The sequence below is a fragment of the Macaca fascicularis genome, chromosome 15 (assembly GCF_037993035.2).
Source record: "Macaca fascicularis isolate 582-1 chromosome 15, T2T-MFA8v1.1".
Taxonomy (NCBI): domain Eukaryota; kingdom Metazoa; phylum Chordata; class Mammalia; order Primates; family Cercopithecidae; genus Macaca; species Macaca fascicularis.
In genome coordinates this window covers 43921394-43945265 of record NC_088389.1, presented here as the reverse complement: position 1 = coordinate 43945265, position 23872 = coordinate 43921394, and the positions used below count along the sequence as shown (strand labels likewise).

The window sequence follows — 23872 nt, the reverse complement described above, 5'->3', positions numbered from 1 at the left end:
GCCCATTCTTTGCTAACCCAGCTGCAAAGGTCGAACAGCTTAAGGAAAGCCCGTAGCTGTCTGGCCCCAGATCATGCAGTGAGTAAGCAGCTTCCAAAGCCCCGCTCTCCCAGCTCATGGAGCAGGGGTCCTTCTGGCCATCAGCTTGTCTGAGAGTTGCAGACAAAGGTCACACATGGGGAGCTCTGGATATGTTTTGTTTGGCACGTGCAGTGTCCTTTTTTAAAAATCCAATAAGTTACTAACATTTGAAAAATGTGAGAGATTTCTTATAAAAAGACTCAGCAACCAGCTTCTCTTGGAAAGTGGGAGATGCAATGGCGCTTGAGCCACCCCGTTAGAACAAGTCTGTTCTTGTCTGTGCTGGTCCCCACTTCTCCTGACTGAGTCTTCCGATCAGTCCTTTCACCTGTTTATGTTACCTGCCTGCCCAGCGCCTGCAGGGGTTTGATTTGTAACCCCCGGTAGGAGTTTGGGGTGCGGAAGATCAGCGTGGGCCAGAAGGAAGAGGAAGGGAGAAGAAAGAACACGACTTGCAGGATGGTCTCAGGGTCGATATCTCTGGCTTGCCTGGGACCGTCTCCAGGGGCAACGACCTTCCCACAGCTGGAGGCCAATTCCTCTGGGTGGGGAATGATGGGATGGCGTTTCCAGAAGCCTCAGGGCTCTGCTCTGTTCTCCCGCCTTGGAGACGACCACCGTGTGGTGGCCTCTCTCTCTCCTTCCTGAAGCCGGCTCTCCCACTGGGCTCTGTGTTTGAGGTTAGGGCTCCCTGCAATGCGGAGACAGTGGCAGATGCTGGGAATTCCCAGGCCTTCCAAACACACTTAATGAGTTTTAATAATCATTAGGAATAATATTTATCCAGCCTGTCTCCAAGGGGACTGAGAGTCCGCCTTTATTATAACCATATTGTCGAACTTATGGAAACTGTATGCATTGCTTTGCAATTATGTCAACGTTCTGCTCAAGTTCAGTGTTCTGAAATTGGCAGCGTAGAGAGTTGGGAGCCACCACTTTCTTGTGGAAAGAACGAGGAACCCTTTTCACCTCTCCAGCCAACCCAGGCCAACTCTGGCACCAGGTGCCTTGGGGCCCTGACAGCTCAGCTTCCCACGCTGTGTGTGTGCTGGGCTCAATGGTGGTGAGGTCAAAAGGGGAATTGTCCCCTCCTGACAGGACATGGTGAGGTCCATGGTCTCAACTCTGGCCACACAGCACAACCCAGCCGTGAGGAGGAGGCTAGCCCTCCCTCCCAAGAATGTGTGTGGTGTGGAGAGAGGAGGGGAGCTGGCCCAGGGCAGATTCTATAGAATCTTGGGTCCTCTGTATGTCTGAGTCAAATACTTTTTCCTGGGGCTCAGGGCTCTGGGTTAGCAGGAAGTGAGGCCTCCTGCCAAATCTCTTTGAAAAAGAGGAGGCACTGAAGTGAACCTGGTCAGTCAGTGGATGCTTGGGGATGACTTAGTTCAACTTTCCTCATTGGACAGGTGAGAAAATTGCGCTCAGAGAGGGCCAGGACCTGCCCAAGGCCACGCAGCATGGAGGAGGCAGAGCTGAAGTTTACATTCCAGACTCTAGACTCCAAGACTAGCACATTCCATCCCACTGCCCTGAGTGTCCACTCTGAGGCTCTGGGACTCAGATCTGGGGGACTGGGGGCTTCAGACAAGAGTCACTACTGTCCCTGTCCCTGGTCTCAAAGGAAGGACTCAAAATCTAAAGAATCTCTTTCTTTTTTTTTTTTTTTTTTTTTTTTTTTAGAGACAGGGTCTCACTCTGTCACCCAGGCTGGTGTGCAGTGGTGTGATCACAAGTCACTGCATTCTTAATCTCCCGGGCTCAATCCATCCTCCTGCCTCAGCCTCCCAGGTAGCTGGGACTACAGGCACATGCCACCATGTCCAGCTATTTTTGTCACTTTTTTGTAGAGTCTGGGTCTCACTATGTTGTCCAGGCTGGTCTTAAACTCCTGGCCTCAAAAGATCCTCCTGCCTCAGCCTCTGAGAGCACTAGAATGACAGGCTTAAGCCACTGTGCCTGGCCTAAAGAATCTTCTGATTCGATAACCCATCAAGTTTATGAGCTACTTCCACAGGCACGGTGTCTCCTTTAGGACCTCATGGAAACTGGTTGAGGAGGGCAGTCTGTGTGTGTTCAGCCCTGCCCCACAGATGATCCAACAGGGGTTAGAAAGAGATAAAGGGCCCGGCCAGAGGCACCCAGCATGTTCCCGAAGGAGCTGGGATGCGACTTGTGGTCCCTGACTTCTGGCCAGCGCCGAGGCTCTTTCTGCTCCTCCAGCCCTGACTTCTGAGGACAAGGGGAAGACACCAACCTGCCCAGGTGACATCCCTGCCTCAGGCCCCGTGCTATCCCCTGTCCCCACCTTCCCCCAGCTTGGAACATAGCTTACTCCAGGAGGAACCAGGAAGCTGGTAGAATCTTTGTCCACTGTGTAGCAGATGGCAACCTGGTCACTTCTTCACCAGATACCAGAATAATGTAATGGAAGAGGCGTCTTTGAATGTGATAAAATGAACTCCCATTCTTTCTGGCCTCTGCTCTCTTCCCTTGACCTCCATATACATCCAGGATCTAAGCCCAGCAGAGCAGAAGCTCCAGCTGCCCAGGAGAAGTGCTTCCTTGTCCCCCATCTGGGGACATGCAGACTTGGGTTCAAATCCTGGCTCCACCCCTTTTAGCTCTGTGACTGATCCATGCTGAGCCTGTTTCTATAGAACATAAGATGATAATAGCTCCCACTTCTGGTGGGGATGGTGGCCTGAAAATGTGCGTAAATTTTATTTGCGTATAAAGCTGTAGTAGAGGCTCAGCGTGGTGGCTTACACCTGTAATCCCAGCACTTTGGGAGGCCAAGGCAGGCGGATCACTTGAGGCCAGGAGTTCACCAACATGGTGAAACCCTATCTTTACCAAACATACAGAAATTAGCCAGGCATGGTGGCACACATCTGTAATCCTAGTTACTTGGGAGGCTGAGGTAGGAGAATCCCTTGAACTCGGGAAGTGAAGGTTGTAGTGAGCCGAGATCATGCCACTGCACTCCAGCCTGGGCAACAGTGAGACTCTGTCTCAAAAAAAAAGCTGGAGTAGAAATGAAGTAAGTTGGGCCATCTTACCTAGGTTTGCTGAGTGAGTTTGGGGAAATTCTTCCCTCTCCCCAGTGCTCAGTCTCCTACTGAAATAAAGTGTTGGGACAGCTCTCCCCTTAGACATGACTGTGGGGCCTTTCAGTGTTTTAGAGAGGTGCAGTGGCTGTGTTTGCATGTGCAAACCTGTTCCTCGGGGTTCAGGGCACGAGAGCAACTGGCAGAGGCTGAGACAGAGTTCTGGGCCCAGGCCTGCCAGGAGTTGTAGCTGCTGAGTGAGGGAGCTCTGTGGGAGCCCCAAGAGGGGGGAGCATGGAAAAACTGAGCTTGGCCCTGGGTGAGTTGGGGCGGGGAGGCGGCGGTTCACAGCGCTGCACAGAAGCTGCACAGAAGCCCCACGCCTGAGAGGAGGCGAGTCAAGGCCTTATTTATTCACGATCAGGCCACTGGCATTTGCCCACGCTTGCACTTTTTGCAAATGTCCCATCGGGAAGACCCAGCTAAGGGCCTGGCCCACAGCACATGCTCTGTGACTATCTATCTGTGAAATGAACGAAAGAATTTGATCCTTATGAAATGCAGGTCGTCCTGACTCCCAGACGGGGCTCCTTGAGGTTACCCAGAACTCTGCTGTCAGGGAGATGAGGAGGCCATGTGGACTGCAAAAGCACGTAGTCTTAGGATTTGGGATGACCTGGGTTTGAACCATTCCCTTATCCAGCCATCCATTCATTCTTTGCACAATTGTTAGCTGAATGTCCTCTAGATGCCTGGTGCTGTGTGACCTTTGACAAATCACTTAACCTCTCTAAGCCTCAGTTTCTGCCTCTATAAAATGGGGATATGGTGCCACCTACCTTTCCAGGGTCGCTACATGGATTCAGTGAGATGCGGGAGGTAAAGCACATATGAAACCTGGGTCCTGGTAGATTGTCGTGGCTGTGATTGTGGACTGATGGTGGGTGTCGAGGTGGGGACTTTGGTGCACTGAGAGAACTGGGAGGGTCTGGACATAGTCTCACATTTGCTTGGAGAACTGTGCTATGAAAATATTAACCTGGGGCTAGTCGGTGGAGCAGGGACAGCTTGGGAGCCTGAATGGATAAGGGTGTCATGACACATGTCAGCTAGACAGGAGGGGGGTTAGGGGAGGACTGCCCCCATTTTTTTTAAGCCAGACCAGAAGGTCCCAGGGAAAGGTGTTCCCAGAACCTAGTGAGAATGAAAACCTTGAGCAGGGGTCTCCCCACAGAAGCAGGGGCCATGGGAGAACACAGCTGCAGCCAAATTATAGCACAGCAGAGAGAGCACAGGGAGAGAAATAGCCTGTCCTCCCTTCTGTGCACTCTCTTTCTGGGGTCTCCCATTGGCCAAACCCAGCTGGAAGCTAGAGGTCAAGGAAGGCCAGGGTACAATCTGTAGAAGTCAGCTTCCCAGGGCACAGCATGGATCTGGGGAGTAAATGGAGAAGAACCAGCATGCACATGCCATCTCAGAATATGGGTATTATATTCCCATTTCACAGCTGGACAAACTGAGGCCTGGAGGCCCAGGGAGATGAAGTAACTCACTCAAGGCCATACAGAGCTGTATTGATGCCGAGAAGCTCTGTTCCAGCAGGTCCTTCCTAGGACAGAGGCTGGGGAAGTCTGGGTGCCCTGTGGGAATTCTTAGGAATAATCATGAGCTCAGATAATCAGAGATGGAAGAGCCCTTTGAGGCTCCCTAACTACCCCCAACAGGTTACAGACACAGAGTCCAGGTGTAGAGATCAAAAGGACATTGCTCAGGGTCACACGGTAGTTAGCTGCACACCTAGGTTCGGACTTTGGTCTCCTAAACCCCAGGCCTGTAAAACCTCTCGTTGCTTACTGCCAGGGGCCATGCCAGCTAGCGCTGGTTTCTTTCTGCAGGGCTTGGCAGGCAGAGGCTCTTGTAGCTGGACACAAGGGTGGACTTGTTCCGTAGGATGGGGTTCCCCTAGATCTGGCTGTCAGAGGCCAGGACCCTTGGGGGAAGCCCCGAGGGGTCTGCTTGGCTGTTTCCATGGCTCTGTTTGCGTGCGCCTGGAGCCCAGGCCTCCTCCGCCTCCCCCAGGCAGGCCTGAGCCCCCGCTCTGCTCCCCCTCAGCTCCGGGCCCTCTCAGAGGCCCCGTTGTTTGCAGCGTGAAGTGGAAAATCCCACCCCGGCCTCGTGAATCATCCCAGAGTCACCCGCTCAGGCTTCAGGCCCTGGAAAGAAATGGCAGCGTTTTTCCACTGCAGAGAGAACAGGCAGGGTCTCGGATCAGGGGAGAGGGGCCAGGGGGCACCCACCCATGCTTGCCACGAACAAAGTGGGCACTGAGTAGGGGAGGGTCCAGCCCATGGCTAGCACTGGGCAGCTGGCAGTCCCCACCCAGGTTGAAGGTCTGGAGTGAAGGGATTGGCCAGGCCAGAAGCTGGGGCCGGCCTGTCAAGGAGTCGGCCTGTGGGCTGACATCACCACGCTGGACCCTGGGTCCTGAGTGGCACTCAGAGTCTGCTCTGCAGATGTGGTGGATGAGGTCAGACTCTATCCTGGATGCCCCTATCTCTGGGGCAGAAGACATGCCAAGAGGGAGTGTCCAGGCCTCTGCAGCTGCAGCCCCACCAGGGTCCGTGAAGGAGCTGCACCCACGGAACCTGTTCCTCCCCAGAGTCCTGGACAAGCCCTTCACCCCGCTGGGCCTTGGCCTTCTCCTCTGTGACATGGGAAGAATCTTGCTTTTCCTCTTGACCTGATAACGTAGCAGAGGAAATTACCCCCACCTTGGCCCTCTGCAATTCAGGAAATGCCAGTGCCAAGAAGGTTCCAGGATCTTTACTTCACAGATGCCCATAGAAGGGAAGGGACTTACTCAAGGCCACATACCTAGTTAGAGTCACACTTGACCAAGATTGTGTGGCAGCTGCGCAGGGTAGGAGAACAGTTCCAGCGGTCCTGGGTTTGAATCCAGGCTCTGCTTCTTGTTAGCTGTGTGGTACTGGGCAAGTCACTTTACCTCTCTGAACCTCCCTCTGGCTTCTTATCTGTTGAAATGGTATGGTATACCTACAGTGTGCTTCATCTCAGCCCCCTGCTTTTTCTTTAATTCTGGGTCCACTTGGGACAGTTGGGTCAAGGAGGGCCTCCTAAGAAGGGACATCTCTTACTGTCCCCTAGAAACAGATGTGAAGGAGGGTGGCTTAAAATTTTGAGTTGAGGACGTTCCAGAAGCTTGCTTAACAGAAATAACAGCTAACATTTTTTTGAGCATTAACTGGGTGCCAGACACCAGGATTAGCACTTGTTATAGATTATATGTCGGCTAGGTGCTATTATTAACCTCATTTTACAGCAATAGAAACAAAGGCTTGGAGCCTGGAAATAGCTTTGCTCAAAGCCACCCAGCTAGTAAGTGGGGGGGTGGGGGTGTCCTATGTGAACCCAGGCCCTTGGCGTTACACCATACTCTATTGCCCAGAGACAGCTGGAGAGGGGAAGTAGGTAAGACTGGCACCCAGAGTCCAGAACCTGCAAAACCAGACAACTCCTCTACCCAGCCATTGAGCTCTGCCGACAATTTGGCCAGAGGTCCCCAGATGCTCAGAGGTAGCTGGGACTTACCCGAGGTCACAAAACAGTCCCTCCTCTTTCTGCTCAGGGCTGTTGCCCAGTGACCTTGGTACCCATATCTGCCTGTCTGGATCTCTCCTCTGATTTTTATTCATGGACGAGCAAGCACGTGGTGTTCACAGGCTAGAACTGTGAGCCGAGGCTGCCCAGCGTGAGATCTGGATTAATTACCAGCCAAACCGGACTGGGTTTTCAACACCGATTTTAACTCTGGGCAGGAAACCTGGAATCTCGTTGATGGTTATTTGAAACAAATGAATTCCCCAGGCCTCACACATCCTCGAAAGCCTGGCTTCCTTTGAAGGCTTCAGGCACAGTTCTTCACATCAGGCGCTTAGTTAATCCTCATTTACTCCTTCGAGGTAGATGCAGCAGTAGTTGTTGGACTCATCTTAACAGGGAGCATCTGAGACTCAGATAAGTGGGAGGAACTGCAGGAAGTCTGCCGTTATTAAGTGGTAAAGACAGGATTTGAACAAAGACCAGCTCATGGTTTAGTAAGTCTGCTCGGCTGCCTCCCTTCCTGTTTAAAGAGAAAAGAGATGAGGATACACAGATGTTCCTTAAATGCTGAGCTTCAGCGTTAGGTCTTTCACTTGCGGGAAATGGGGAGCTCTTCAATGTTGTTGAGCAGGGGAGGGCTTTTGGAAGGTGAATGAGGCTGTGTAGAGGAGGACTGCAGAAGGGAGGGAGTGGAGGAGAGAGTAGAGGCGGGGAGACCACTGAGGGGGCTGCTGCAGGTTCTTGGGGAGCGGTGATGAAGGCTGGACCATGCTGTGGCCATGGGAACAGATAGCACATTTGAGTGCCGGTTACGTACCAGGCACTGTGCTACACATTTATCATCTCTCATGTCATCCTTGGAATCCCATGGGGAGTGTTTTATTGCCTCCGTTTGTATGGGCATAAGCTGGCTAAAGACTTGCGCATTTTGTCAGTGACAGGCAGGGATCTGAACCCAGGCGCGTCTGATTCAAAAACCCGCGCCGTGCTCTGTGTGCTGTGCTGCCTCTTTGTGGGGCAGAGACACTTGGTGTGACCTTGGCCAAGTCCCTTCTCTGTTCTGATTCTGCAGAGAATTTGGCTGAGCTCTGAGGTTTCTGGCTGTTTTATTTTATCAAATGTTTGACTGAGCCCTGGGGATAGAAATATGACTCATATCCCCTTAGTTCCTTTGAGGAGACCATCATCTGATGGGAGAGACAGGCTTCTAAGCAGATAATTCCCCAAGTAAGATAGTGGTCTTTAAAATAGAGGAAAAGAAGGGACTTTGTCCAACTTGGGGAAGGCTTTCTGGAGGAGGTGACACCCTAAGTTAGCTGGGTGATAAATGATGAGGGCTTCAGTGACTGACTAGTAGCTACCAAAGCCCAGAAGCTCCAAAGAGCATGAGTTTCTCAGGGAAGGGACCTCAGGGGACTCCTCCTCTGAGCCGTGGACTATCCATGCCCACAGCTGCAGGCGGGATTGTTGAATGACTGCTTGAGCCCATTCTCTGCTGCCAATGAGCACTGTCTAATGCTGTCTGTCTTGTTTTTTCCTTAGGGTCCCCCTGGGCTGCCTGGGCTACCTGGAATCCCTGGTGCACGTGGGCCTCGGGTGAGTTATCTCACACTGTCCTTTGGAACTCTTGTTGGCTCTTTTGGCCTGCGTCTCACTGCCCCCGAGGTCTCAGGTTTGCTGTGTGTCCTCAGGTTCTTCCCTCCCCATCTCTGGCACCCATATTTTGCTTTATCCATTTGGAGTGGACTTAGGGCTCTCAGGCATGCTATATGGACAGATATGGCATGGAACAGCAATGACCTCTTGTAGGTCTCGGTTGTCCATTGGGGATATCACCCTTTGTAGCCTGGGGTGGGGAAGGTGGGGAAGCCTGAAGATCACATCCCCTCGGTTGATGGACTTCAGTGTTTGTCCAGGAAAAAAGCTGACTTGGGGAATATATGGCCCTTGCATCCCTCTTCCTGTTTCTGCAGGGCTCTCCTGGGGTAGGGATGTGGACATAGGTACCTGGAGGGGCCGTGCCAGGGAGCAGTTGAGTTCCTCCTGCTGGAGAGAGGCCGGGCTTGGCAGGCTGCAGTGGCTCGCTGAGCTAGCCCGAGCCCCAGAGGGAAAATAAAATAGCTCCTATGTGATGTCCTGGCACCTTCTTTTATGCTGCCTTATTTGACCTCTCACGCCCACCCCAAGCTCCCATGGGACAGTGTGATCATTCTCATTTTAGAGATGAGGAAACTGAGTAGGAAATGGCAGAACCAGGACTGGAACCCAGGCTCTTACCCATATGCTGGAACCCTTGGAGATCCCCTTAGAGGGAGACCTACCTGCTTCCCTTAGAGGGCTGAGACCAACAGCACCCGGCATCTGTGCCCAGGCTGAATCAGCCTTTCCCACGCTGGGTGCCTGGTGAGGCCCTGGCAGAGATAGCTGCCTGGGGCATATTTTTAGCTCTGAGCCCAGCGAATGGTTCTGGTTATGCAATTACCCAAGCCTTAGTTCCCTCCAGACCTGGCCCTCTGCTCCCTGGGCCCAGGGCTCTGGAATCTGCCATCTGAAGCGGCATTTCTTCCTGGCTTCAGAGCCTTCATGAAGCACGTGCCCCCTGGGGACCACACAGATATCACAGAGGCTGCTAGCCCATGGGACCGTGCAGCCTGGGACCAGGATGAGGCCGTTGACCTAGGCAGCCTACTCCCTTCCCCAACCTCCTGAGCCCCCCAGCCTCTGCAGTTTTGCTCTGGCTGTCCTCCTTTGTAAACTCCTCCTCCATTCATGTCTAAGAGCAAACATCACCTTTATTTCTGGTGACCACTCCCTTCTTGGAACTCCCGCAGTGGTTCCCCTGTTCCCTCTGGATGGCGTGTCCCATTTTCTCAAAGCTCTCATTGACCACTGAACTCTGTTTGCTGAGCCACATGTGCAGGATCTCATTCCACCTTTCCAGCCATCCTGAGAAATAGGTTTCAATCTATTCCCATTTTACAGATGAGGAAACCGAGGCTCAGAAAGGTTTAGTTACTTCAGATAAAGTTAAAGAGAGTAAATGGCAGAGCCAGGATTGAACCCGGGTAGTCTGCCTCCAGAGCCTACCAATTTTTTTTTTTTTTTTTTTTTTTGCCAGAGTCTTGCTCTGTCTCCCAGGCTGGAGTGCAATGGAGCAATGTGGGCTCACTGCAACCTCCACCTCCCAGGCTCAAGTGATTCTCCTGCCTCAGCCTCGCAAGTGGCTGGGATTACAAGCACATGTCCCCACACCCAGCTAATTTTTCGTATTTTTAGTAGAGATGGGGGGTTTCACCATGTTGGCCAAGCTGGTCTCAAACTCCTGACCTCAAGTGATCCACCTACCTCAGCTTCCCAAAGTGCTGGGATTACAAGTGTGAGCCACTGCACCTGGCCCAGAGCCTACCATCTTAAGCATCTATTGTGCTTATTTTTCTGGATAGTCACCTGAGCCCCTTCAGAGATAGGCCTTGGTTACCTCTCTGTCCTACATGATGCCTAGCAGAGTGCCCTGCATGCAGCAGGTGCTGGGCAAATGACTGGTGAAGAGTTTTAATCTAAGAGTCAAGAATATTTCCACCAAGAAGTTGTGGAATCTTAGGCAAGTCCCTTCCCTCCTCCTAGCCTCAGTTTCCCCATCTGTAAAGCCTGGGGTCATGGTAAGGCGTTTCTAAGTTTCCACCTAGCTCTGGGTGAATGACTTTCCTGACACGCTTCTAGGCTCTTTCCCTGCAAGCCACCCCAGCCCCGCCGCCCGCCACCGTACCATCATCCTGTTTCTAGACTGGAAATTCCATGTATTATAAAATTCCAAAGATAGTAGAATGCTGGATTAAACAATCCCAGCTCCTCTCTGCACAGATGGGGGCTCTGGAGGGGCTTAAGGAGGGGCATTCTTACCTGAGGTCGCCCAAAACTCTGTGTCTTGCCCCTTCCTACCTCCACATATTCCCCCAGCCCATGGAGGGATGTCGGGGAATCCCAGAGCCTCCCCCACCTGGCTTTCTAGGCTGCAGCATTTATAGAATCAGTCTGCTTGGCTTTCAGTCAACTATGTGCCTCGTTTCTCTGCAAGGCTGGAGAGGGGTGGGGACGGTGGGGGGGCAGGGAAACAGGAAGCCCCCACCTTCGGAAGCTGCAGATGGGGGAGCTGAGTGCTCTGGCCCACCATCTATGGGGCAGCTAGGGGCATGACTGGGGAGAGGCAGCCACCCCTGACCTTGTGCAGCCCACGCCTGGCTCTGGTGGAACTGGGTGTCACGAACCCCTCCTTCAACACCCCCTCCCAAACTCTGTCCAGTTCCCACTGAGCTTGTGGTTAGACCTGGTTAGACCCTACGAGCCTGGGCTGGGGTGAACATCAGGGGGTGTTCCAGATTCCTTAGAGACTGCTGGGTCCCAGTCATTTACAGAACAGAGGGCGAGACCGAGGCTGGGGATTGCGAAGTGGGGCTCAGAACTGGGACCCAGTCTCGATGCTTCCAGGTTCTGTCGCGTGCCAGGAGACAGTGTTTGGTGGACTGCAGGGGAGGGCAGGAGGGCTGATTATTTTGGAAGGAGGGTCACAAGTGGCACTGAGAAACTCCCCAGGCTCAGTGTGCTCTGGACACTGTTCCTTCCCGGTGCATTCGGAGAAGGGGAGGGTCCCAGTTCAGGCATCAAGGAAGAGAGGAAGAGGGAGGTGCCTTGGTTGGAATGTGACAAGCTGCAGCTGGGAAGCTGGCCTCAGAGCACAGGGAAGAAGAAAGCAGTTCACACACAGTTAGCCCTATGAATCAAGAGGGGCAGGGACGAGGGCAGTGTGCCTAGAGGCTGACTGGGCGGGGAGGACCACTGGACCCTTTGGGGTGCTTCTCCTCACCTCCTATGCCCCAGATTATTCCTGCTAGACAAAAACCCTCAAGTATTACCCGACTCTTAGGGCTCTATTTATATTACTGGGCTGGAAGACTCTAGGCCAGGGCTCTTGCTGGAGAAAGTGGACGTAACAGGACCCAGCTGTTATAGGGGAACTTGGATATGGACTGGGAAAATCCAGCACCATGAATAAACTCTGGACTTGAAACCACCAGGCCCTGGACCCTGATCTCACTTGGCCACAACTCTGCTGTATGACCTTGACCAAGCCTCCTGGACTCTCTGGGTCCAGTGTTCCCAGGTGCTCTGTGGTCTCTGGAAGACCTTGAAAGCTTGGAGCTTGCAGGGGTTTAAGGGTCTGATCACATGTTGTAGCCATGGGAGAGGTGCACATTTGTTCACAAGAGGTCAAATGCATCCTTCTTGAGCTCTCAACTCCAAAGACTCATACAAAAGTCCAATTGGGGCCAGCTGCCATGTAATCCCAGCACTTCAAGAGGCCAAGGCAGGAGGATTGCTTCAGGCCAGGAGTTCGAGACCAGCCTGGGCAATGTAGCAAGACTCCATCTCTACAAAAAAAAAAAATTAAAAATTAACCAAGTATGGTGGCCCATGCTGGGAGTCCCAACTACTCAGGAGGCTAAGGCGGGAGGATCTCTTGAGCCCAGGAGTTTGAGCCTGCAGTTAGCTATGATCATACCACTACACTCTAGCCTAAGCCACAAAGCAAGACCCTGCCTCTAAAAAATAAAAGTCCACTTGAAGCTGGAGGAGCCCCAGAGGGTTCCCTGGAGGAGATGGCACTTTGAGCCAGGCATGAAGGATGGATCAGGTTTTAAGCAGAGGAGATGGATGAGAAAAGATGCTGCCAGATGAGGGAACATCATGGGCAAAGGCAATGAGGAGAGAAAGTACCAGATACATGGGAGGGAAGTGCATAGTTAAGAGTGGTTTGAGCCTGAAGAAGCTGGGAAGGGCTGACGGGGCCGGGCTAAGAGAGTGTGGAGAGGAGGTAAAATTTAGGGGTGAAGGACTTGTGCTCTGATATCCAGGTCCAGCTCTGCCTCTTAGCAGCTGGGTGATCTGAGACAGTTACAAACCTCTGTGAACATCAGCCTCCTTGTCTTCAAAATAGTAATAACAATATGACCTACCTTCCCGGTTAATAGGATCAAATGAGATGGCACATGGGATGTGCTTCCCACGGGGCCAGGCACGGAGGGGGTGCTCCCAAAGGTAGGCTGAGTGGCCACGACAGTGTTGCTAGGGCTTGGTTTGGGGAGAAGATAATAAACCAGTGGGTGTAGGGAAGGTGCCAGGCATTGCAGTCAGAGGTGAGATGGCCCCTGTTTTTTGTCACCTTATTTGTTTTTGTTTCTTTTCTCTTTCAGGGTCCTCCTGGGCCTTATGGAAATCCAGGTCTCCCCGGCCCTCCTGGAGCCAAAGTGAGTATTTGCTGGAGATGTGGCCACGGAGTGGGTGCTGGGGTTGGAGCCATATTTGCGGTGCTTCCCAGGGGCGCCTGGTGGGTGCTGGGGTTGGAGCCATGTTTGAAGTGCTTCCCAGGGGCGCCTGGTGGGAGGGCTTCAGGGGCACTGAGGGGGATTCCCACCCAAGCCAGGATCACCCTCTGGACCCCTTTCCAGGGCTGGGCCCTGTGCCTGATCTGGAGACACAGTGCTTCCGGCTGGGAGAGACTTGGGGGAGTCGCGCAGTTGGAACCCAGAGCCTTCAGGGCAGTGGGCAGAGGGGTGATTTCTTGCTAAATAGGGAAGGCTGGCCTTGAATGTCAGACTAAGAACATAAGGCTTACCGTGTTGTAAGATGCATCCTGGGGAGGGATGTGGAAAGATCACGTTTTAGAAAGCTCACTAGATGCCATGAGGAAGATGAAGTGGGGGTGGGGAACCAGAGCCAAGGCCGGGAGACCAGGGGTGATACAGGGGAGAAAGGAGGCTAGTCTGGGCCAACTCAGGGGTGTGGGAGGAGGTAGAGTGGAAAGGATGGTGGTGGGTGCAAGGTGAGAGACAGTTACAAACACCAGACAGTTTTTACCTCCCTGATATTAGCCTTGGGGACTGAACTGGGTCCCAGGAGGGGGCTCAGATGATGTTGCATGTGGAAACGTGTAGCCCGGTCAAGTGATCATTTATGGACAGATATTATGGAACTCAGGATTGCTCTGAGCTGGAGATAGAGCCAGCGGGAGGCTGGCGCAGAAATGCCACTTCCCCCAGGGAGTCTTCTTGGAATACTCGAGTTCACTTTTGATGAGACCTTAGTGGCTGATGCTTTGATGACATGGGAACAGCACTTGCTGAGCTCTTCTGTCTGTTCCTGGAGCTCTGGCAGAGGGCAAGGTTGTTGGGGCACTGCATTGGAAGTGAGAAACTCAGAGCACCAAGAGGAGTGCCAGAGCCAGCAACATTTAGGTCATGGGAAAAGAAAGCTTGCGGAATGGCTGGAGAGATAGGAGGAGGGGAAGGAAGATGCTAAAGTCCCTGAAGCTAAGAGCAGTGCCTGTGCCAAAGGAGCTGTGGAGGGCAGACGGGCTCCTGGCTCAGGGGCCTCCCAACCCAGCCTGTGTCATCTGTGGGGTAACCAGGTGAAGTGCACCCCTGGGCTTTGGTTGGGCCGGGTCCAGGGCCATTCTTTGATAACCCAGCTGCAAAGGTTAAATGGCTTAAGGAAAGCCCTTAACTGATTGGCTCCAGGCCATGCACAGTGAGCTGCTGAGCAGCCGCTAAAGCCCAGCTCTCCTGAGTCAAGGAGTAGGACTCCTTCTGGCCCATCAGCTTGCCTGGGAGCTTTGGACAGAGGTCTCACGTGGTAGTCCTGGGCGTATGGATCTGTGGTGCCAGAGTCTTGGGACAGAGCAGAGTGCAGGAGCACTGACCTCAGCCCCTCTAGATCTGTGACTCTAAGTCCAGGGCTGGGCTGGGTTCCTTTTTGGAAGGCAGGCAGTGGAGGCCTCAGGTGTCCAGTGCTTAGCAGCTGCCTGGAGGTGCTCTGGGCTTTCACAGGGCGAACACTGGTTATAGTACCAGCCATATACTGAACCCTTCCTGTGTGCCAGGCACTGTGCATGCATTTGATGTGGCTGGTCTCATTTGATCCCCACAAAGACCTAAAGAGATGGGTGGAGATACCGTACCCATTTACAGATGGGGAAACTCAGGCACGGGTCGATGAAGACATTGTCTAGGAAATGGCAGCGGAAGCTGCTCCCACGGGTCAGGCAGAGAGGCAGGAACTCATTTGGAGACTTCCGCTTTGCAGAGGCCATGGGTACATCAAGATGCCGAGCATCCGCAGCTGTTTTGAGTGGCCAGGCTTGCCCCTTCCTAGCCTGCTCTGGGACCAGTGGAGCCTGTCTCCTCCCACCCCCAGACTCACTCCCTGCTCCTGTGGTAGCAGATGCTCCATCAGCTCCTCCTGCTGGCCCTGCTCAGAGCACTGTGGGACCTCAGTGCCAGCACCATGGTAGCCCACCCCAATCTTGCTAACAGATGTGCCGTGGTAGGAGGAGGGCCTGCCAGCTGTTTCTCCTCGCATTCTGAGACACATCTCTGAGTGTGGCCACTGAGGGCTTCTCCCTAGCAAGTGAGCTCTCCTGCCACCACGTGGGACTGGGAACCACGGACTCGGGGCCTCACGGACAGGACTCCCGTTTACATCTGTGTATAGCAGACAAGGGTGTAGGTTCTATAAAATACACTGGAATCAGAGGCTGCTTCTCTCATTGGGACTTGCATAAAATGCCAGGGGGAAACATCTTGCCCTTTGCTTGGACACTTGGCCCTGAGGCCAAGGGTGAACAGAGGGGGCCTCCAGGGAGGCTGGTTAGGTGGGAGGCCCAGGTAACTGGGCCAGGGCCCTAGGCTGATCTGTGGCATGGCCAGGAAAAGGTTAAAGCAGAGGCCCTCCCTGGATGGGAGTAATGACTTGGCTGAGATTGGATGAGAAAGCTGTGTGTCTGCATGAATGGGTGGGACCCTGGGAAGAGGGTCCTAGGGTCCTCACTGTTCAGCAGATCCCCTTTGGGATGGGAGGTGACCTGGTGGGACTGTAGGGCTGGCTTCCCCCAAGGCCTGTGCTGGCCCCTGATGCTGAGCATCAGCAGCTGTTTTGAATGGCCAGGCTTGCCCCTGCCTAGCCCGCTCTGGGACCAGTGGAGCCTGTCTCCTCCCCCCGCCAGACTCACTCCCTGCTCCTGTGGTAGCAGACACTCCATCAGCTCCTCCTGCTGGCCCTGCTCAGAGCACTGTGGAACCTCAGTGCATGGTGTCTGGGGCCACCCATCCATTCATCCTCCTTCAGTCAACAAACGTGTATTGAGCACCCACTATGGGCTGTTGACAGATAAATCAGTAACACCCGGGAGGGCTTGCCCTGGGGGCACAGAACTGGATTAGCCCCATGCAGTCATCCCATCAGTGCATCTCCGCCTTCAGGTGCTTATGGCCTAGTGGGAAGATGATCCCTCTGCTACACTGAAGGGTGGGAGAGATGGGTGGTTTGAGGAAGACCAAGAAAGAGAGAAACCTGAGGTGAGGGACCTCATCCCTCCTGAGGGTGCAGAAGAGTGAAAGTTCAGAGGGCCAAGGGACCTTGCCTGGATCATGGCTGGGCAGTGGGGGGACTGTATTTCAGATCCTTGGGTTTGCCTTCCAGAAGGAGCTTTGTCAGGGTGTCACAGCTGGTACAGGCCAGAGCCAGGCTACATCCCATCTTCCTCCTCCAGAGCCCAAGGCTCTGCCCATCTACTATCTACCCACATATCCCATGTTCCAATCCAGCAGCAAAGGGAGCTCGTCAGCTCCAGCACAGAGTTGGATCCAGGACTTTGAGAATGAGGCAGAGAAGCTAGGACCCTGAGAGGATGTGTTTCCACTTAGAGCGGTGCTGACCCGTGGCAGGTGCTGCAGAAGGGGCAGCTGTCGGCATGTGTGAGGCACTGGGGCTATCAGGGACACAGGCAGGCATGGTCCCTGCCCTTGGGGAGTGTAGAGATGAGCGAGAAAGAAAAACAAGCCAACCATATTGACAAGTGCAGACTTATACCATGATTAGGTCTCTAGGGCTCCACGTGAGAGGCCCGGGGTGCTCAGAGACCCCACGATATGCGGATTGATCCTGTCCAGGAGGTGAGGGACACCTTCTCAGAGGGCAGGAAGGTTGAACCAAGGTCTGAAGTATAGTGGACAACTAGGCAAAGGGGCTGGAGGAGGCTGGCGAGGGCAACAGGCCTGGCAGTTGGTGGTATGATTTTTGGACTTTATCCAAAGAGCAGCTGGAAGACCTGAAAAGGATTTCAGCAGACTTGACATGACCGGATGAGGTTTGCAAATGTCATTTAGGCCATTTGAGAAGCAGAGCTTGGCTGGTGGCCAGTAGGAGGGTTGGAGCTGCCCTGGGGCAGGGTGCTGATGCTGGACCATGGTGGAGTCAGGCGGGATGCAGGTCCTTGGTGCAAATGAGGAGCTCTAGGGCAGAGGTGGGGGTCTCTTTCTGGAGAGGGAAGCTAGTGCTCCCCACCAGTACTCCCTGCACTGGGCCATGAGGCTCCTGGTCCCACTCTTGGGCAGCTAGCCACCTTGTCTCTGGTCTGGTTCACTTGGTCTGCAGTGAACTAGCCAGGATGACTATGGCCCTTGGACACTGGGAAAGAGAAGTGGTCAGCAGAGGGCAGGCTCCATGGCCCAGGTGGCTGCTGGCAGAGCTGGTGTGAGCTTTACCTTTCCTCTTCCTCTAATGTTCCTTCCTTTGGACCAGGCCCTGTGCTGGGCACTTGAGATCAGACATGGAATATACAGGGGGCTTCCAGCCCAGACTATTATAATCCTTTGTGATTTAGTGCTCATTTGTCTCATCCCCTCTCTGGGCCTCAGCCACCCAAGGAAAATGTGGAGAAGTTCAGAAGATATCAAGAAGAAAGTGAGCTACCTGTAGTGGTCCTGCCCAGTAATAAGCTCTGAGAGCATTTTGAGCAACCTTTGGGCCAGGCCCTGGTCAAGAGCTTTATATACTTTGCAGAGCAGGTATTATTACCCCCATTTTACAGATGAGGAAATAGGTCCAAGGCGGCCAAGTATCTTGCCCAGAGTCACATTTCTGGTAAGTGGCAGAGCAAGCATTCAAACCCTCGGCTGTCTGACCTCAAGGCGACAATCTAGCCCTAACTCCACAGCTCTCTGGTCTTCCCTGTGTATGTCATATATGTGAGTATGGATCCACTTTGTTGTGGCTGGGTATCTGGCCTTCCTCACTTAACAATTATTGTGAACATTCACCTGTGTTAGCCACTTGGCATCCATCACATATGATTTAATGGCTTCATGGCATTCTATCAACACTAATATCCCAGCTTCATATAACTTACTCCATTTGTAAAAAAAATCAGTTCCACTTTGAATTAATATACAAATATTATCTTGATTAACATGACTGTATATAAATGTTAGAATATCTCCAATTATTTCATTAGGATAAGTTCATCAAAAACAGAATTGCTAATGTGGTCTCAGGAGTCAGTGTGCCCAAGTTTGAATCCTGGCTCTACTGATGCAGAGCAGACAAGCTCCAAATTGGGGATTAGCCTGGGAGGGTTCTTGGCTTCACTCAGGAAAGAATTCAAGAGCGAGCTCATGGTAGAAGAAAACAGCTCTATTGATGTGGCAGAACAGCTCCGTGACTGCTCAGGCAGAGCAGGGCTACCCCATAGGCAGTGTGCTGACCGTAACAGTTCGGAGGCAGTTCTGCAGTCATATTTATGCCCACCTTTAATTATATGCAAATTAAGAGGCAGAATATGCAGAAATTTCTAGGAAAGGGGTGGTAACTTCCAGGTCATCAGGTCATTGCCATGGAAAGGGGCAGTAACTTTCAGGTTGTCATAACAATGGTAAACTAACATGGCACACTAGTGGGCAGGTGTTATGGAAAGGTGATTCTACCTCATGCCTGTTTTAGCTGGTCCTCAGTTAGGTCCCAAGTCCAAGCCCTGCCTCCAGAGTCAAGTCTCATCTCCCACCTCACTACCATTTGCTGGTTGCATGACTTTGGGCAAGTTACTTAAAACTCGGAGGGCCTCGGGTTCCACTTCTGTAAAACAAGGAAGATCATAGTTCATACCTCACTATGTGTGTGTGTATGTGCATGCATGTATGTGTATTTATATATGTATATGTGGACATATATCGAGACATATACCAAGATATATTTGTATATACATACACATGCAATATACACATATATGCAAATGATTTATCATATGCCTTGCACATGAGAGACATATGAGTGTTTAGCTGTTATTTTATTAGCAAATTGCCTTCTGGAAAGGTTAAACTGATTTATGCTCCTGCTAGCATTAAAGGAAGATATTTTTAAAAGAAGATAATTTATTATCATTTTCACTTCATTGATCATCTATGAGATGTATGTTTTTCTTAAATCTCTTTTCCATTTGTACTTCACCACTTATGAGTTGGTTTATTTTGGGAGGTTGGGATGTTGCCATTTGTTATTGGTTTGTAAGCATTGTTTTGAGGTTATTAAGGCTTTGTTCACCTTACAAATATTTTCTAGTTTGTTGTTTGCTTCTTAAGAGTATTCATGATGATTTTCACGAATAGAAATGTTATCCTTTTAAAAAATATGTCAGATAATCTCAGGAGGGCTCTATTGATCTGTAAAATCTGTGGTTCTTTATTTTGCTTTTATACCTAGAAATGTTTTTCCTGTTTTAAGATCAGATAGGTATTCAATTATATTCCTTGTCATTTCATAATATCTCTTGTACTCTTAAAAAATTTAAATCATCTGGAATTCATCTTAATGGGGGTGGTGGAAATGAAGTTGGGTTCCAGCATTATTTTTCCTCCAATAGTTAACCACTTGTTAAACATCTTTCCTCCACTGGTTACTCTATAATAGACAAGGATCTAATACAAGCCATTGTATTATGTTTCATTGTTTATTTATTTTTATGCTAGTAAAATGCCAATTATATGACATTTACTATCTTTGTACTATGTATCCTTCTTCTTCTCTTTATTTAAAACATTTCTGGCTATTTATTCTGTCAGATGAACCTTATGCCTATCTTAACAATTTCCTTGAAAAAACGCTTGGGCTTTTTACTGGAATTGTAATTAAATACATATATTAATTTGGGAAGAATTAACATCTTTAAAATATTACATTTTTCTATCTAAAAATATGGCATGTCTTCCTATTTGGTTGAAGTTCTACAATGTCTCTTAGTAAACTTTGATGGTTTTTATTACATAAGCCCTGTACATTTCTTATTAGGTTTATACTTAGTTTCTGCTGTCATGAATGGAATATTCTCCCCATTGTATTTTCTAGATAACTCTCATCTAGTGAAAATAACTATTAATTTTTGTATTTTTTTATTTTTATATTTAATTTATAACCATCCCCTTACTAAATCGCCTTATTAATTCTATTAGTATTTCAGTTGGTTCTCCTGGATTTTATAGATAGGTATTCATATTATTTGCAGAAAAGAACATATTGTTGTCTCATTTTCCTCAAAGATTAGTAGTTCTTATTTATTTTTCCTGCCTTATTGCATTGTCCAGAACTTCTAGACCCATGAAAATAGTCGTAGTGACAGTGGGAGGCCTGGTGAAAATTCAGAGAAAGTTCTGGGGCTGGAGCCAGATTTGACCCATTCCTATCCCTACCATTGTCTCTTGAGACTCTGTTCACTCATTTGCTCATTTGTGAAACATTTTATGATGACTTCTCTGAGCCAGGCCCTGTGCTGGATACTGAGACCAAGGATGGCTTATATAGGAGGCTTCCAGCCCGGAATTTCTCAATATTCATTAATTTATTTGTTTGTTTGAGACAGGGTCTTGCTCTGTCCTCCAGGCTGGAGTGCAGTGGTGCTATCAGAGCTCACTGCAGCCTCAACCTCCCGGACTCCAGCAGTCCTCCCACCCAGCCTCCCAAGTAGCTGGGACTAAGGTGTGCACCACCACACCCAGCTAAATTTTTTGCTTTTGTAGATACATGGTCTCACTTTGTTGCCCAGGCTGGTCTAGAACTCCTGGGCTCAAGTGATCCTCCTTCCTTGGCCTCCTAAAGTGTTGGGATTACAGGCATGAGCCACCATGCCTAGCCAGAATTTCCAAATCTTTTGTGATTTATTCCTCCCTTGTCTCACCCAATCTCTGGGCCTCAGCCACCCGAGCCTTCTGTTCTGTTTCCCAACCCAACCTGCAGGAAAGGTGTTCACCGTAGTTCCCATTCCTGCTATGTTCTTGGCACTTAAGGCTCCCATCTGTCTTCTAGTACCACCTGGCTCTGTTAACTAATCCAGGCAGAGTCTGCCATTTCACATACAGAGAGGGAAAGTGGCTTGCTCAAGGTCACACAGGCTCTGTCACGGTCACACAAGCTCAGTGGCTGGAGAGCTGGTCTGACAACAAGATTCTTGTTCCTGTGAAGGTGTAAATGATTAGTCTGACTTTGTATATAACTTATATTTCTTTTTTTTTTTTTTTTTTTTTTTGAGACGGAGTCTTGCTCTGTCACCCAGGCTGGAGTGCAGTGGCCGGATCTCAGCTCACTGCAAGCTCCGCCTCCCGGGTTTACGCCATTCTCCTGCCTCAGCCTCCCGAGTAGCTGGGACTACAGGCGCCCGCCACCGCGCCCGGCTAGTTTTTTGTATTTTTAGTAGAGACGGGGTTTCACCGTGTTAGCCAGGATGGTCTCGATCTCCTGACCTCGTGATCCGCCCGCCTCGGCCTCCCAAAGTGCTGGGATTACAGGCTTGAGCCACCGCGCCCGGCCTATAACTTATATTTCTTATTGGAAGATTTGCAGGAGCCTGGCTGGGAAGACATATAGTGTGCTCTATCCCAGAAGTCATACCTTCACCCATTTAGAGGTACCTTGAGCATCCCTTGAGCTGCCACTTCATCTGGTTCCTCCTGGTCTTTTTCCAGCCTCAACTTACAAAACCTGTAACTCCCTTTAAGGATTTACCTCTGTTTAGGTGAAGTTCTCTCCAGTTTCTTCCTATCCTCCCCTTACCACTGGATTGTAGTTTTTCATCTGCAGTATATCAAAATGTAAAGAGTTCAGGCTCTGGAACCAGACTGCAAGAACCTAAATCCCACTTTCTTTTTTTTTTTTTTAATTTTTATTTTAAGTTTCGGGCCACATGTGCAGGATGTGTGGGTTTGTTATATAGGGAAACATGTGTCATGGTGGTTTGCTGTACCTATCAACCCATCACCTAGGTATTAAGCACAGCATGCATTAGCTATTTTTCCTAATGCTCTCCCTACCCCTACTCCCCTGCCGCCGACAAGCCCTAGTGTATGTTGTTCCTTCCCAATGCGTCCATGTGTTCTCATTGTTCGGCTCCCACTTATGAGTGAGAGCAGACAGTATTTGGTTTTCTGTTCCTGCATTAGTTTGCTTAGGATAATGGCTTCTTCATCCATATCCCAGCAAATGACATGATTTCATTCCTTTTTATGGCTGCATAGTATTCCATGATGTATATGTACCATATTTTCTTTATCCAGTCTCTATTGTTGATGGGCATTTAGGTTGATTCCATGTCTTTGCTATTGTGAATAGTGCTGCAATGTATATATACATGCATGTATCTTTGTAATAGAATGACTAAATCCCACTTTCAAATTGTATGACCTTGGACAGGTGACTTATTCCTGCTGTGCCTTAGCTTTCTCTTCTGTAAAAGGGGGATAGTAATCGTTGCCGCCTTATGGATTTGGAGGATTAAATGAGTTAATATGTGTCCAGGGCTTAGAAGAGCACTCAGTAAATATTAATGTTTATCATCATCACCGGTTTCTCTGGTTTGCCCCTCATGGTCACGAGTGTGTCTGTTCCCCACTGTGGCATTCCCTGCCTTCTGTTCATCTTGAGACTTGGCTTGTAGCATCTGTACTTGGAGGTATCATACTCAGGCAGGCATTGCATCTCAAGCACTGTGCTGGCTGCTGAGAATGCAGAGAGAAATCCATCAATAACTAAAATGCCCTGGGAAAGGACCTTGGCCAGGGAACAAGTCATCATTTTGGATCTCAGTTTCCTTTGTTTGTAAGATAACAGAATAGGATACATGAAGGCCCAGTCCTGAAAGCTGGTTAAGCCCAGCTCCTCTATCAGCTGCAGATCGAGGTGGGCACAGGCTGGCTGAGAAAGAGCTGCTGTCCTTTTTTGGCCATTGGAATCCTCGGTAGCCCTCGGCCTGGCCTTGTACCATGGACATAAAAGGCACTGAGCTGGGCTTCTGAACAGCCCAGGGTGGGAGGGGGTCCAGGAGGAGCAGCTGCAGTGCAAGGTGAATCCCAGAGGTGAGGTTCTGCAGAAGATACAACCTAGAGGGGCCCAGGTGGACAGAGTTGGGGTTCTGGGGACTTTTAGCCTTGGGTAGCTGGGGGGAGGGGGAGTGTGGGAGAAGCACCCAGGTCTCCCATTTGCAAATGGGGCTTTGAAATCAGACCTAGCCTGGGGACAGACTCAGCCTTTGTCTCTTCCCTGCCAGGGAACGCCAGCCCAGGCTGGGATTTGGCTTCTCTGAACCTGCCTTTGTCCTTCCTTGGAACAAATGGGTGCTATGAGGACTAAAGGAGTTGGTGCACAGAATGGGGCTAGCTCAGTGTCTGTGCATAGTAGGTGAGCAGCAAAAGCTCATTCCTTTCCCTCCTAGAGGCACTTTCTAGTTCAGAATGCAGTGATATCTGGTGGAGGGTGACCGAGTCAGGATTTGGAACATCTGAGTTCTAACGAAGAAAAGAACCAAGTGGGGATTAATTAAAGTTGCCCAAACCACCCCTCCCATGTGTCACGGTCATTATCCCACTGGCTCCTTGCCTGGAAACCTGGGAAGCTGGCGTGTGTTTGTGTGTTTGGGTGCGCGCGTGCATGTGTGTGCGTGTGCGCGGGTGTGCGTGTGTGGTCCCCATTTTAAAGGTGAGGGAGCTGAGGCTCAGGAAGGTGCAGTGACTTGCCTGAGGTCCCACTGTGAGTCTGGCAGGTCCAGGACTTCTGACTCTGGGCCCAGCTGAGGCAGGGAGGGGAGAGGGCTCAAGGTGGGATAGGAATGGGGACAAAGATTAGGACCTCTTAGAAGGTGACACAGGGTGGACCAACTTTCCACAGGGCTGTTTCCTGAGTCATCTGATCAGGTTTGGCCAAAGGAGAGGAGCCGCAGCTAGGAGCACCCCGTGAGAGACGCGGCTGGTGAATCT

General features: G+C 50.8%; 1 protein-coding gene across 11 annotated transcripts in view; it reads left to right on the top strand.

The window, feature by feature from the left end:
* The window catches only part of COL27A1 (collagen type XXVII alpha 1 chain), a 159732-nt gene that overhangs the window by 15145 nt on the left and 120715 nt on the right, over positions 1-23872 (top strand). For all 11 annotated transcript variants that reach the window (XR_012424444.1, XR_012424445.1, XR_012424446.1 and 8 more), the window contains exons 4-5: positions 8295-8348; positions 13001-13054. Coding sequence is in view for 7 of the 11 variants with exons in the window: in XM_045373706.3 (XP_045229641.2) it covers positions 8295-8348; positions 13001-13054 (108 nt within the window). In the remaining 4 variants the exon portion in view is untranslated. The remainder of the gene's footprint in view (positions 1-8294; positions 8349-13000; positions 13055-23872) is intronic.